The sequence below is a fragment of the Halichoerus grypus genome, chromosome 2, assembly GCF_964656455.1.
Source record: "Halichoerus grypus chromosome 2, mHalGry1.hap1.1, whole genome shotgun sequence".
NCBI lineage: Eukaryota > Metazoa > Chordata > Mammalia > Carnivora > Phocidae > Halichoerus > Halichoerus grypus.
In genome coordinates, this window is record NC_135713.1 from 113210256 (window position 1) to 113224912 (window position 14657).

At 42.4% G+C, this 14657-nt stretch overlaps 1 protein-coding gene across 2 annotated transcripts in view; it reads left to right on the forward strand.

The window, feature by feature from the left end:
* The first annotated feature begins 13451 nt into the window (after positions 1 to 13451).
* The window catches only part of PPP2R2B (protein phosphatase 2 regulatory subunit Bbeta), a 457129-nt gene continuing 455923 nt past the window's right edge, over positions 13452 to 14657 (forward strand). The window contains exons 1-2 of one of the 2 annotated variants that reach the window (XM_078067328.1): positions 13452 to 13643; positions 13764 to 13841. In XM_078067328.1, coding sequence (XP_077923454.1) covers positions 13792 to 13841 — 50 coding nt within the window. In that variant the 5' untranslated portion in view covers positions 13452 to 13643; positions 13764 to 13791. The remainder of the gene's footprint in view (positions 13644 to 13763; positions 13842 to 14657) is intronic. The other variant, XM_078067330.1, reaches the window with a different exon arrangement.

Consider the following 14657-nt stretch of genomic DNA (forward strand, 5'->3'; position numbering starts at 1 on the left):
GCAGGGGATGGTATGTAATGCCTATTTTAATAACTAGTGGGCATCAAAGCGTAACACCTACAAAACACCTCCCATTCTCCTCCTCCCCATCTCAGTTAATGATAACTCCATTCTTCCAGTCACTTAGGCCAAAGATATCTTGGTGTCCCCCTTTGTCACTGTCTTTGCATGCCCAGCACACAACACTCTCACAACCTGCCCTGCTCCCAGTCTGGTCTATTTCTCCCTTGGATTATTGCACTAGCCTCCTAACTGGCTGTGTTACGGTTTTCACTCTTACATTCTATACAGTAGCCCAAGTGACTTTTTTGCTTAAATCTCTTCATTGACTTCTCCTTTCATTCAGAGTTTAACTTAAAGTCCTTACAGTGTCCTAAATGTTTCAGCCCTATCTGATCTGCCCGCCAGCATGGCCTCTCTGTCCTTGTTGCCTGCCTCCGGCTGTGGTCCCACGCTATTTTCTTAATGTTCCCCGAACACACGGGGCACTTTGGGATTTTTTTTTTTTTTTTTAAAGATTTTATTTATTTATTTATTTGACAGAGAGAGACACAGCGAGAGAGGGAACACAAGCAGGGGGAGTGGGAGATGGAGAAGCAGGCTTCCCGAGGAGCAGGGAGCCCGATGCGGGGCTCGATCCCGGGACCCTGGGATCATGACCTGAGCCTAAGGCAGACCCTTAACAACTGAGCCACCCAGGCGCCCCTAGCACTTTGGGATTTTGCAGTCTGTTCCCTGTCCCTGGAATGACCTCTCCTAGCTGTCTGTGTCACTGGCTTAGTGATGTCACTTTGTTAGAGGGGACTTCCCTGACCTTACATAAACTAGTTTCCCCTGTAGATTTTATCCTCCCTCAGCAGCTTCTTTCTGCTTTACAGAACTTACCACAACTTAACCAATTATACATTTATTCATTGTGTATCTTCCCATCTCCTAGAATGTCAGTTTCATGAGAAAAGCTACCTTGCTTTTCATATCTCCACAGCCTTGAACATAGCTGGTCCTCAATAAATATTTGTTGAACACTTTATTAGGTGAATAAATGATGCCGTAAGAAAATAGCATCGTACCAGCCCTAGAGCTTGGAGAAATTGCCCAATTCCAATGAAATTCTGCTCACTTCGTCTTTCCTTCCTTTGTAGCTGTCCTTCCTGTTATTTACAATTGACACATCTTCTTTTGCACAAAGCTCTAGGAGACAGAAAGTAGCGTATGCCCTGCAGAGTGACCTCTCCCTTAGCAGCTCCTCTCCCTGATGATGATCCTGAATCTAATTCAGTGCAGTTGTTTCAGCAGGTGAACTATGTTGTCTATTGTTGTGGGGCTCTCCCCGCACCTAGTTGGTTCAGGAGACGCTTTCTAGCAGCCTGGGCTCCAACCAGAAAAGAGGTTGGGAGCTATGTTACCTGAAAGAACAAGCATGAGGGGAGAAATTCAGGTCATGAAAAAGTAAACTGTGTTTCCTTTCTTTTTTTTAAATTTTATTTTATTTAAATTCAATTAACATATAGTGTATTATTAATTTCAGAGTTAGAGTTTAGTGATTCATCAGTTGCATATAATACCCAGTGCTCTTTACATCACATGCCCTCCTTAATGCCTATCACCCTGTTACCCTAGCCCCCAGCCCCCTTCCAGCAACCCTAAGTTTGTTTCCTATAGTTAAGAGTCTCTTATGGTTTAGCTCCCTCTCTGATTTCATCTTATTTCATTTTTCCCTCCCTTCCCCTATGATCCTCTGTTTTGTTTCTTAAATTCCACATATGAGGGAGAGCGTATGATCATTGTCTTTCTCTGATTGACTAATTTCATTTAGCATAATATCCTCTAGTCTCATCCACGTCGTTGCAAATAGTAAGGTCTCATTTTTTGATGGCTGAGTAATATTCCATTGTATATATATACCACATCTTCTTTATCTTTTTGGATGGACATCTGGGCTCTTTCCACAGTTTGGCTATTGTGGACATTGCTGCTATAAACATTGGGGTGCAGGAGCCCCTTTGGGTCACTACGTTTGTATCCTTTGGATAAACACCTAGTAAGTAGTGCAATTGCTGGATCATAGGGTAGCTCTATTTTCAACTTTTTGAGGAACCTCCATACTGTTTTCCAGAGTGGCTGCACCAGCTTGCATTCCCACCAGCAGTGTAAGAGGGTTCCCCTCTCTCCACATCCTCGCCAATATTTGTTGTTTCCTGACTTGTTCATGTTAGCCATTCTGACTGGTGTGAGGTGGGATCTCATTGTGGTTTTGATCTGTATTTCCCCGATGCCGAGTGACACTGAGCATTTTTTTGTGTGTCTGTTAGCCATTTATTTGTATGTCTTCTTTGGAGAAATGTCTGTTCACGTCTTCTGTCCATTTCTTGACTGGATTATTTGTTATTTGGGTGTTGAGTTTGAGAAGTTCTTTATAGATTTTTGGATCCTAACCTGTTATCTGATAAGACATTTGCAAGTATCTTGTCCCATTCTGCAGGCTGTCTTTTGATTTTGTCTACCGTTTACTTTGTGGTGCAAAAGCTTTTTATCTTGGTGAAGTCCCAATAGTTGATTTCTGTGTTTCCTTTCTTATGCCCCTCTCTCTGCTGCCTTCTGTACTTGGCGTGTGTGTAAAGAAAAATCTGAATTTACTAATTTACCTTTACTAATGACTCCTTTATTTACCAAAGGAACACTGAGATGCCTTTTAACCAGCAAGCTTCCATCATACACATAGGGTAGAATTGGGGTCGCAGAAATACCATCTGCTTTTCACAACATTGGCACCTAACTGGAGAAGAAAAGAGGTGGGAAGCCTGAGTTTAGGCTCATCAGACCGGATTTCCCATAGTAGCTTTGTCACACTTAGCCATATGACCTTGGGCAAGCCCCTTCACCTCTCCATGCTTAAAATTTTTTTTACTTATAATCACTTAACCCATGGGGCTGTTGTGGGGACCATGTGATCTGTGCTTCTCTTGGGCCAAGCACGAAGCGGAGCCTCAACCGTAGTGGCTGCAGGGCCAGAGAACATGTGTAACGTGTAAAGGGAATTCAGCAGTCATGTTTTTCCATTTCTGTACGCACGTTCTTGCTACATGTGCGTATCTCCATGGGTATATACGTCAGGCGGAATTGTCGCTTCAGTTTACAAGAAGCCAGTATTGGGCATGCTTACCTCCTGTGCTCTGGGTGGCTGCCAGGGGCTGCCCTAGGATCCTGGAACACATTCAAATGTCCATCCCCTGCAGTATTTTCTATGGCCGCAGATTGCGAGTTTTCGCTTTCCCTTTCTGTTTGCTGTCAGAGCATTATTGTTGCTTCTCACTTGGCAGACTCTAATTGCATCTGCTTTTTTCCATAGCAAGGAAAGAATGCTGAGAATGGGGGGAGGGGTGAAGGACAAGGATAATAAGTAAGGCTGTACCTGCTTAGCTGACTGGATTTCCCTCCTTCGCATTTTGATGTGGCGCTGTTTGATTTCCCTGTTTGCAGATGGGCTTATTGCTTCCCATCTTACCAACTTTTTGATCATTTTCTTCTTTCAGCAGGAAAAAAAAAAACAACCAAAATTTCATTTGCCGTAGAGTTTAATTGAATTTATGGCAGCTGTTACAAAATCAAATAAAAACCTCACAAATAAGACTAGAGAATCCTAGGATTCAGTTACTTACCTCTGAAGTTGTAAAAAATTCTTCAAGGCATTTATTTGCAAATTGGACTCCATTTGCATGTTTCATAAACATAATACAAATGTATTATTTATCAGGTGGCCTAGGCGTGCATGTGGAAATGAATGGTTGCAAATTCAGCCTTCATTTGAAAATCCCCATTGTAAATCCATCCCCCCGACTTGTAGGAAAACTGGGCTTTTCAAGTCTGCTTTTCCTGACCTATTCAAAATTCTCAAGGCTCTACACTGTGAGTGATCTTTCTTAGCTTTGCAGTCCTATGGATTTGAAGAGAATGGTGTCCAGTGTATAAAATTACAAAACAATTTTCACCATCAAAATTTCTTGCTCCCATTGGGCCGTGTTCTGTTTGTCTTTTCCATCACAGCAATACAAGCCCAAATATGGGCTTGGAAGCCTTGAAGCAAAAGTATGATCTCATACTCAGACGGTTTCATTTGTCAGAGACTCAAGATTCAGGAGTTTCATGCCTTGGAAACTTGTCTAACCTTTATGTACAAGCCTGAGAAGAAATCTAGTTTCAGCTGGTACTGGTTGCCTGCCGTTGGTCTCAGACCCCGTGGGCCAGAGGAAACCATTCCTGCAAGATCCAAGGCAATCGATGGGTCAATAATTGGCACAGGAGAAAACAAAATTAAATGAGCAGGCATCATTTGGCTTTTTGCCACTTATGCTTTATAATTCACTATCCAGTTTAAGGGAAGCAGTGCAGTAAATATGACAACTCTTTTTTTAATACGTTGCCTTCTTTGGGGAAATGTCTTTATAGACAAGAAATGCTGGAAACGGAGGAGTATTTGCTAAATCATCTATCAAGTCTTCTTTTTTGCAAGATGTTTTTCTTTAGGATGCTGAAGACACTTCTGTCCTTGTAGAGTCGATGATGTTCCCTGTGTTATAGGGGGCGTGGCGCTGGTACGGTGACAAAGAGCTGGCCCCATATTCTGGCTCCCTTCGGCTTGCGTCTCATACCATGTGTCTGAGGTCTGGTTTTTATTCTTTGGGAAGAGCTTCCACTACGAGAGTAAAGAGCTTCTTCTCCTTCTATTCTAATTCAATTAAACAATCACTTCCTGATCTTTTAATAGGTGCCAAGAGGTGTTTTTTAAGTTCTAAAGGTGAAAAGATAAATAAGACACAGGTCTTGCCCTTGAAGAATTCAGTCTATAAACTGAGGTGTAAATAGAGTTATAACGTAGTGCTGTGTTTTGTTGCTTGACATTTCGGCTAATGGTTGAAAGTAGTGAGCCAGAAGATGAGTAAAATGGATTGTCCTGAACTGATTTACCTCTTAAAATCTAAAAATGACTCTTGGGTTTTTATTGTGAAAGAAATAAAAATTATTGTGTAATTATGCAGAGATAACATCCTCTTTCCCATTTGTGTATGGAGGATTAGATTCAGCTGTAACTGAATAAAGAGTAGCTCCCACAAATCAAGTTTTTGTTTTATTTTGTTTTGTTTTCTGCCATGAAAAGTAAGAGACAGACAGTTGCTGTGTTGGTTCAGTGGCTTGAAGATACCAGGGTCAAGGTCTCTTTGATCCTCTGTCTTTGGGCTACCAGAAGGCTGCAGTAGCTCCTGTCATCACACACTGTTTCAGAAAGGAAAAAAGTGGAGCCCTGGTAAGTGGGAGAAAAGCAGCAGGTGGATCATGAAACCAAAAATGTTTCCATATACTCCTAGTGGAAGCAGTTAAGAGTTATATGGGCAAATCTGGCTGCAAGAGGGTCTGAGATTACAAGTATTTTTGTTTGTTTTTGTTGTTTAAACAGGAGAATCTGTTAATACACGGAAGGAACAGATGGATATGACATAGGCAAGTTCCTGACACACCACTTTGCCATAAGTACAAAGTAAAGATACCGAATGGAAGAGAGAATGATAAGCTATCTGAGGAGACAGAGTCTGCTGCTTTGTTTGTTTTTTTAAGATTTTATTTATTTGACAGAGACACAGCAAGAGAGGGAACACAAGCAGGAGGAGTGGGAGAGGGAGAAGCAGGCTTCCCGCCGAGCAGGGAGCCCGATGTGGGACTAGATCCCAGGACCCTGGGACCATGACCTGAGCCGAAGGCAGATGCCCAACTACTGAGCCACCCAGGTGCCCCTAGAAGTGGGTTCTGGTGTAAAAACAATAATCTTGTTGGAAGCCAGAAATATATCATAAATGGTTTTGATGGTGCATGTAATTTCAAAGTTAGTTTCATATGAGTAAGATTCTGATCACCTGCCTAGTGTGATAGACTAAGAATCAAAATACTCATTGTCTTTAGAAAGTCTTCTATGGTGACTTAAATTTCCGCTCTCAGGAATTCTGTAAGAATTTTTTAAAGAATCCCTTACAGTGCTGTTGGTTATAAGTAATAAAATAGTAACCCATTGTTTAGAATAATTGATTTCACTGGTTAACACTGCCTTTTTCAGAAAACATGGTCTGAGGGAGTGGTATGCTGGATAGACACAGCTGAGGTCACAGGGATGATAGGATGCCGCAGTGGGAAGCCAGGAACTTCTTAAGACCAAAGAGTGTTTTGATTGATTGGAAACATTAGCTGGCAAAATAATTCTGAAAGCACCCGATAGAAGGGCAAAGGGTTGTGGAATGTAAACATAGCCTGGTATAATTCTCTTCTTTTTTTCCACTAATGACTGGCTATATGGAACAAAATATCCAATGGTCAAAAAAAAAAGTGAAGAGAACAGATAAACCTGGTCCAAATATCAGTTCAGTGCTCATTGCAGATCTACTGAAGGAAGATCCTCAAACCTGGAGAAACCCTATAAAAAATGTTGCTCTAGTTTATTGGACTTCTGCTTCTGACCAAGATGCAATAAATAGGGACTACATGTACACTCATTTCTGTGACAAATAACCAAAGAATAAGATAAGGGAAGCAGTGGCTTTTGAGTGATTTTAGATATCAATAAAGACAATGAAGGACAGTGGTCTCTCAGACAGGAAAAAAAAAATATCAGCCCCATAATTGCTTCAGCTTACTGCCTTGAGGGATTTCTCGGGCTATGGCATAGAGAAGAGGACTCCAGGCAGATCCCAGAATATTCTCTGAGTTGAGGATATGGAGCAGAGAGTCAGAGAGACCAAGGAAGTTATAGTTTATAGGACAAGGAACTGAAAAGAAGAGATATGCACAGAAAGGGAACTCCAGGAATGTTGAGAGACTCCACATCAAGTACTCAGCAGAGTGCTGATCAGTGAGCGTATACATGTGAAGAAAGTATAGGGGCCACCCAAGAGGATTAGATTGAACAGTACCCAGTGCCCACACAGGACCAGGAATAGTGCCTGTTCCCAACTGCCAAACTGCAACCTCATAATTCACATGATATTGTGCAAAGTACTCAGAAAGGTGTGGCCTCAGTAGTGAGAATAATTAGCCTGAAACTAAATTGAGCTCTGGTGCTGCTTAATAAATCTTAAAAGCAAGACCTGAAGAGATCATACTGTTTTCAACTTAATTGCCTCCCAGGAGAAAGATAAAAAATGTATTTATAGGAAAACGAAAATACACAGATACAACACACAACAAGGTAAGATTCACAGGGTCTGTTATCCAATAAAAAATTACCAGGCATGCAAAGGAGAAGGAGAATATAACCCATAATGAGGAGGAAAATTAATTGAAACTAATCCAGAATTGACACAGATGTTAGAATTAGCAGACAAGGGCTTTAAGACAGTCATTATAATTCTGTTACATGCATTCAAAAATTAAGTTGAAACATGGAAGAAATAAAAGTCTGCTCAAAACCAGAGATAAAGGGAAAATGTAAAAGCAGCCAAAAGAAAAAAGACATATACAGAAGAATAAAGATAAAATTAACAGCAGATATCTTGTTGAAAACAATGAAGCATCATCTTTAAAGTACTGAAGGACAAAACTTTGTCAACTTAGAATTCTATACCCAATGAAAATATACTTTAAAAACATTTTCAGACATACAAAATCTGAAAGAATTCATATCCAGCAGACCTATACTATTAGAAATATTAAAGGAAGTTTTCAGGCAGAAGGAAAATGATACCAGGTGCAAATACAGAAGTACAGAAAGACATTTAGGGCACCAGAAGTTGTAACCACATGGTAAAAATGAAAGCTTTTTTATTGTTATTTAAATCACTATAAAAGATAATTGACTATTTGAACAAAATAATAAAGTGTGAGGTTTATAACATAAAAGTAGACTGTGGAAGAACAAATCATGGAAGTTGGGAGAGGAGAAATGGAAATATACTATTTAAGGTTTTGATCTATGGATGAAGTGGTATAAAATCACTAAAAGGCAGACTGATAAGTCAGGTGTACCATAAAGCCTTTAGCAAACATTAAAATAACAAAACTAAGAAGTATAGCTCAATAATAAAAAAAAATAGATGAAATGACATCATGAAAATATCCAATAAACCCAAAGAAGGCAGTAAAAGTGGAGAAAGAAAACAAAACCTAGAGGAAAACAAATAGGAAACAAGATAATAGATTTAAACTTATTTCAGTAAGCACAATTACTGTGAATGTTATAAACACTCCAAAGGCAGAGATTTTCAGATTGAATAAAAAAAAAAATCACTTATATGCTGCCTACAGGAAACACACTTTAGCTCTAAAGACACAAATAGGTTGACAGGATAGGGTGCATTGGGTGAGAAGTAACAACAGTCGTCTTACTTTTTTGGTATCTAACATACAAATATTTACATCACTCTTCTTGAGGATGTTCGACACCTCCATTTCCTTTGTTTTGTAAAATAGTGAGGTTTCTCTATATTTAAGAGTCTCTTACTCTTTGCCGCCCTCTCTGTTTTTATTTTACTTTATTTCTCCTTCCCTTCCCCTACGTTCATCTGTTTTGTTTTTTAAGTTCCACATATGAGTGAAATCATATGATATTTGTCTTTCACTGACTGACTTATTTTGCTCTTAATCATAGAAAACAAACTGAGGGTTGCTGGAGGGGAGGTGGGCAGGGGATGGGCTAAATGGGTGATGGGGATTAAGGAGGGCACTTGTTGTGATGAGCACTGGGTGTTATATGTAAGTGATGAATCATTAAATTCTACTCCTGAAACTAATATTACACTGTGTGTTAGCTAACTTGAATTAAAAAAAAAATAGAGTGAAGTTTCCAGTGAGGCATCTTGCGGCATTATTACTTATTTGAGAGGGTAAAACTCCTTTTCTTTGTTCAACAAATGAATTCTGAGGATGCAGGATCAAGAAAGTGATAAAGAATGAGTAGCTGCACTGTGTCACAGACAGCCCAAGATTTCCTCACTCATGTGTCAGATCACCTCCATGCATCCCTGTTGATTATACTTTCCTATTAATCAGTCAAAGTAGCCACTTTCTTCCACTTCCTTTCTTTCTTCCATCATCAGATGGACTGTTGAAACAGTTTAGCCAGTTAACGATTTGCTTGACTGTCATTTGGATTCATCCAGTGAATTAAATACAGCGGGTTCAGTTCAGTGATGATTTCACTGTAATATCTCTAATGGTTGATTCATTTTGGTGCAAAGAAAGGGAAACATTCAATTGAAAAATCTCACCTATCTATTTTTGCTGTTTGCTTCTATTTTTCATGAGCTCGCTGTGAACTTGGGGACGTAGAAGTAACCAGTCTTTGCTAAACACAATAGCAGCTGCTAAAACTGAGCGATATACGAGGCAGTGAGATAGGGAGTGAAAAAATGAAAGTCTCTCTTTTATTACTTTCAGACGGAATGCCCTTGTTTGTCACTGTCTCTGGTGCAGCTGTGTCTCTTCTCTTTGAAATCTGGCGTCTTCAATAGAAAGATTTTTACACCAAGTTGGAGCTGGTATTTTATCAAGATAGCCATTCATCCTGAGTGCCTGCCTTCAGTTCTCATGGTATCATAACAACACACTCAGAGAGGATTGCGTAATTGTGGGCTCCTTCTAAGTAGTTGAATGCACATCTACAGCTTATATCATAGCCAATTTCAAAACACATTCTTCTCAGAAAAAATTTCTCTGGGCAAGGATCACCTCTCTGTGTCTCTCCCTCTCTCTGCAGAGAGGAGCACACTGCTGATGCCAAGTCCATGAAAACAACTCTTTACAGTGGCCTCCCATCAATAAGGAGCTTTATTTGCTGTGTGTCACACGCTCTGTTCATTGTATTCACGCAGCCGAGTTGGCACAGGAGAGGAAGTACAAAGGCCAGCCTCGACTCTGAAGGGCCCTGCTGGGGCAGAACAAGGAGAAGAGCCTGTGCTGGGCGTAGAAGCTCTGGATCTGGCTCCAAAGCTGCTGTCAGCCCCCTGCGTGGCCATGCCCTCTCTGTGCCTCAGTGTCCTCTGCTTTCAAATGAGGCAATTGGATCAAATGATCTCCAAGGTCTGATCAGATTCAGAAATCAGCTATTACATGATCCTAGGAGGAAGACAGGTGTATGCCTTCAGCGGGTGGACCTCCTGGCCTTTCAGTAGAGGAGACTCGGGACCTTCCTGAGCCCTAGCTGTGGGGAGAGAGGAATGAGCATCTTCCAAGACGGTTAGCTACTGTATGTGCGTCAGCTTCCTGGTAGAGAATGTTGCTTATTGACACCGTTACCATAGCAACTGGAGTGTCATTTGGCACCGGCGTTTAGGGAAGCTGTCAAGGTCTGTAATTTAAGAGAAACAAATTTTCCTTCCTCACTATGTCGACTTAATTCTCTCGGTCATCCACTTTAGCAATCAAATACACTTCCCTGAAGAGCATTCATTAAATCTAGACAGAAATCTCACTAAACCATCACCATGGGTGGTGGCTTGGAGGTAAAAGGAAATCTGGTATAAGAATTAGAACTGTAACCTTAGAGTCCTAAGTCTGCAGATAAAGTAACTCCACCGTGTTGGGAGTTCTTTCTCGCTTTGGGGCTCTGCTTCCTGATCTGCCAGATGGTAAAGATGAGCAGTGTATTCTCTAAGGTGTCTTTTAGCTCAAATATTCTCTAGCCAGAGGTTTGCAAACTGGTGGCACAAAGACCATATTCAGCCAGCAGATGTGATGTGTTTGCCCTGTGTTGGGTGAGCCACATAGTGTTCTAATTTGAATTGACTGACGCCATTTAAAAATTTGGAGTTTTCACATAATAATCCTGATTTCTGGCTTCTCTTGGAAAAAGCCAATTAGATAAAACTAGGCTGGAATCCTCCATGGAAGTTTTCAGCTGGATCTGAGTAGCTGCTGCCCCCTTTAGACAAGGCCTGGGTCCTCCAGGGTCCACCATCCTACCTTTCCAGAGCCGACCACGGACTCACATCAAGTGTCCGCTCCTCTGAGTCTCCTACTCCTGACCAGCTTTTCACATGTCCATCCTAACCCATTTGGCATTTGAGTTTTCACCTGCTCTTCGGCACTTATAGGACAGAGATGGCATGGCCCAAACTCTCTTTAGATCATTGATGGCATCATTTGGCAATGACCTTGGTGGAAGACAGAAACTGGGTCCAATCAAAGACTGCCCTGGACAAGAAAACTGACAAAAGCTTTGGCTGCCTTATTTCTCCTACTAATCAGTTGAGCTCCAATCAATGGAACTCACAGCCCCAGGCAACCTATCTAGGGGTGATGGTCAGATCTGTCACAGACAGGGAATTGGTCACATGATTCCTCTGTGACTCATAGCAAGTTGGTAATTTTCTATAACTTGATTTTTCAAATGTGAAATAAGCTGGTTTCACACAGAGGCAAGTTTCCTTCTGAAGCTAAAATTCCCTGAAGCAATGAGAATCCCTATACATAGGCTCATCTGTCTGCCTTGGGGGGGGGGTGTGTGTGTCTGCTTACTTTACAGGTTCTGTGATGAGTACAGTATCTACACCCAGAGTCCTAACTAGTGATTTAGGAACTGTAGGAACTGTGCAGGGACCAAAGTCAGGATGACCCTCATCAGTAGCTGATGTTCCCTAAGAACTGAGGCAGTCACAGCTTCAACAGCAGGATTGACAGTTTAGAGGGGGCCAGTGAGAGCTCACAGGAAGAGGAAGAACTTATCAGAGAATGCCTGATGCTGAAATCCCAGGCCAGAGCTAGACGTACAAAAAGGATCAGCAGTAGCACCTAACAAATGCTGCCAAATACCTTCCTTTCTCTTTCCCAGGTATTAATTTTATTGGGAAATTTTAACCCCGTGTAGCCTTAAAGGAGACAAGGGTTCTAATAATCCACATGGGAAACTGGATTCCAGCTCAGCGCTCCAAACGCGACTCTGGTTGAAGCTGTGCAGGCTCTCTGGGTCTCAGAGCCCTAACTGTTAAATGTGCAGGCTGAGCTCAGCACACTGGGAGATTGGGATTCAGACAGCCTGGGCAGAAATCCCAGCTCTGCCGTGTTCTAGGTATGACCTCGGATGAGTTACCAACTTGTCCTGGGTCTCTGTTTCTTCAGCTGTAAAATGGGGTTAAAATAGTACCCTCCTTATTATCTGTGTGAGGATGGGATCATCTATGTAAAGTGCTTAGCACGGTACCTGCCTTGTAGCAACTAACTGAACATTTCTCAGCCAATGTTCTTCTTTTTCACGATTGACTATTTTAGAATCTTTGTCAGTAGTAACAATATCATCCTTCATTAAGTTGCTTGATTGGGTTAAGCACTTTTTTTTTTAAAGATTTATTTATTTATTTGAGATGGGGGAGGGGCAAAGGAGAGGGAGAGAGAATCTCAAGCAGACTCTCAAGCAGATTTTATTTATTTAAGAGAGAGAGAGCACACAAGCCCAGGGGGCGGGGGAGGGCAGAAGGAGAGGGAGAAGCAGACTTCCCGCTGAGCAGGGAGCCTGATGCGGGACTCGATCCCAGGACCCTGGGACCATGACCTGAGCCAAAGGCAGACGCTTAACCGACTGAGCCACCCAGGCGCCTCAGATGTGTGCTCTTCGTAGTGACCCTACGCAGCTTCCTGCAAATGTGAGGTCACCCCCAGTGAGAAAACCTTGTGGGGTCCTGCCCTCCTGTCATGTGGCTGAGGGAGTGAAGGTTTCAGTTCAGGGAAATTCCTTTACCGACATTGGGGATGGCTACTGAGTTTTGTGTGTGTTTTTAAAAGGTTAGTTTGGTTTTGATACTTGCTTTTTTTTTCCTACTCATATAATCATTCTTAAATTGATAGCCTCTCCCAAAATTTGACGATGAAATATTCCTCTTAACTTTAAAACCTAGTCAAACTGACGGGAACAGCCCGGCTGTCGAGAAGCAAACTGGCACCACTGCAATTCAGAAGTGCTCTGAAAAGGACTTTTCTGATTTGAATATATATGTTAATAAATATGTTAGTCGGTATATTAGCATTTGCATTCGTATTGGATACATATATTTGCAGAAACCAGAAGCCAGAAAAGCCAGAAAATTTAACCCCTCCCCCACCAAAGGTTCAGTTCACATTTGAGACAGAAATCCCCATGGAACAAAGTAGGTCACATTTGTCAGCACTGACTCCACAGTGCTGTCAGCCGCCCCCTCCCCCGCCCTGCCCCAACCCCAACCTGTTTTTGCTTTCCTCTCCTCTGCAGTCAGCTCAGACTTTGGCAAGCAGTCAAGAAGTGAACAAGAGAGACGCAAGTTCTCAGTATCTGACCCCTTACTGGCCGTTCAGCTGGGAGAGCTGGGAAACCAGTTTAAAAAAAAAAAAAAAAAGTTGTCTTTCTTTTCCTCGCTCCCCTCTAACGAACTGCCTCTTTCTCCTCCCCACCACGAGAGAAGGAAAACAATCGAAAGCATTAGTATTCCCATGAAAAGGGGCAGTCACACAGGGTGCAGGCCCGCGCTAGGATGCTGCCAGGGGCCCAGAAGGGACCAACTCCAATTGCTCCACAGTCCCCGTGGCGGCGTGGTCAGATGGAGGGGACAGAGCCGTGATTCACAGCAGGACGCGCTGCTCGCAGACCGGTCCTTCTCCCCGCGCTCCTTGGGTTCTCCTCTCCAACAGGATGATACCTGGTGTGCAAGCCTCCTTTTAGAAATGCATAGCTTCCACGATGTGTCTCCTTCCCTGTTGGCCTTTTAAGGACAACAGGGACCTCTTACCTAACCTGAAGTGTCTCCTTGTGTTGCTTTCAGGAATTGGGGTGCTCACCCAGGACACACTATGGTGCTTCAGCCAAGTGAAAGGCACCATCGAGATTGGAGCCACAGAAGGTAGGAGAAGCTTCCTCTCCTCTTTTCCTTGCCTCCTTGGGGGTTTGTGCTGGTTCCAGATTCGAAAACATTCATCCGTGCGTCCATGAATGTAAGGTCCCACACATCCCAGAATAGCCTTCTGAGCTAGAAATAGATTTAATGATTTCTTTCTATCCTTTTATTCTTTTGAAGCTTATTTTGTTGCCACCAATGAGGCAGCACTGAAATGAACTTTCAGTGAAACAGGTTTGCATAGAGAGAAAGGCTACACTTGGGCAAGTCGTGTTTCGGGACTGTCGGTCTGCTCTGGAGGATTTTGAGGCCAAACGTGGCCGCACGGTCAGATGTTAATCTCTTCCTTCTGTTCTCTGTTGAAGATCACTTGCTTCTCTGTACAGGAAGCACACAGGGAGAGTGAAGAATTCAAGTCTAGTCTTATAAACTGTGTCTGCACTGAGCCCCAGGATTAGCATATAACTGCCTTTCTGGCTCTCAGGAGATTTTCCTATTCCAGGACCTTTACTTGGGATAATGCATCCATTTCCCGCCTCCTGAAGAACTTGTTTCTCATTCTCTTAGCTTTCTTCCCTCATAAGCCTGAGCTTGGAGACTTCCATGACTCTCCCAAAGGATGTCTGCATTTGAAAATAGCTGAATGATAGGCAACTGGAAGGAACTAGAATGGCCCTGCTGGGTGTCCTTAGAGGTTCGCTGTTCTAGTGGAATGCAGTGAGGGTACCTGAGACAGACTGGTGATGGCAGTAGGCACAGTTAACCAGATGTGCTGTAAGACAGGTCTAAAGCGAAGAGAAATGAATGAGGGAGTGAAGAGTT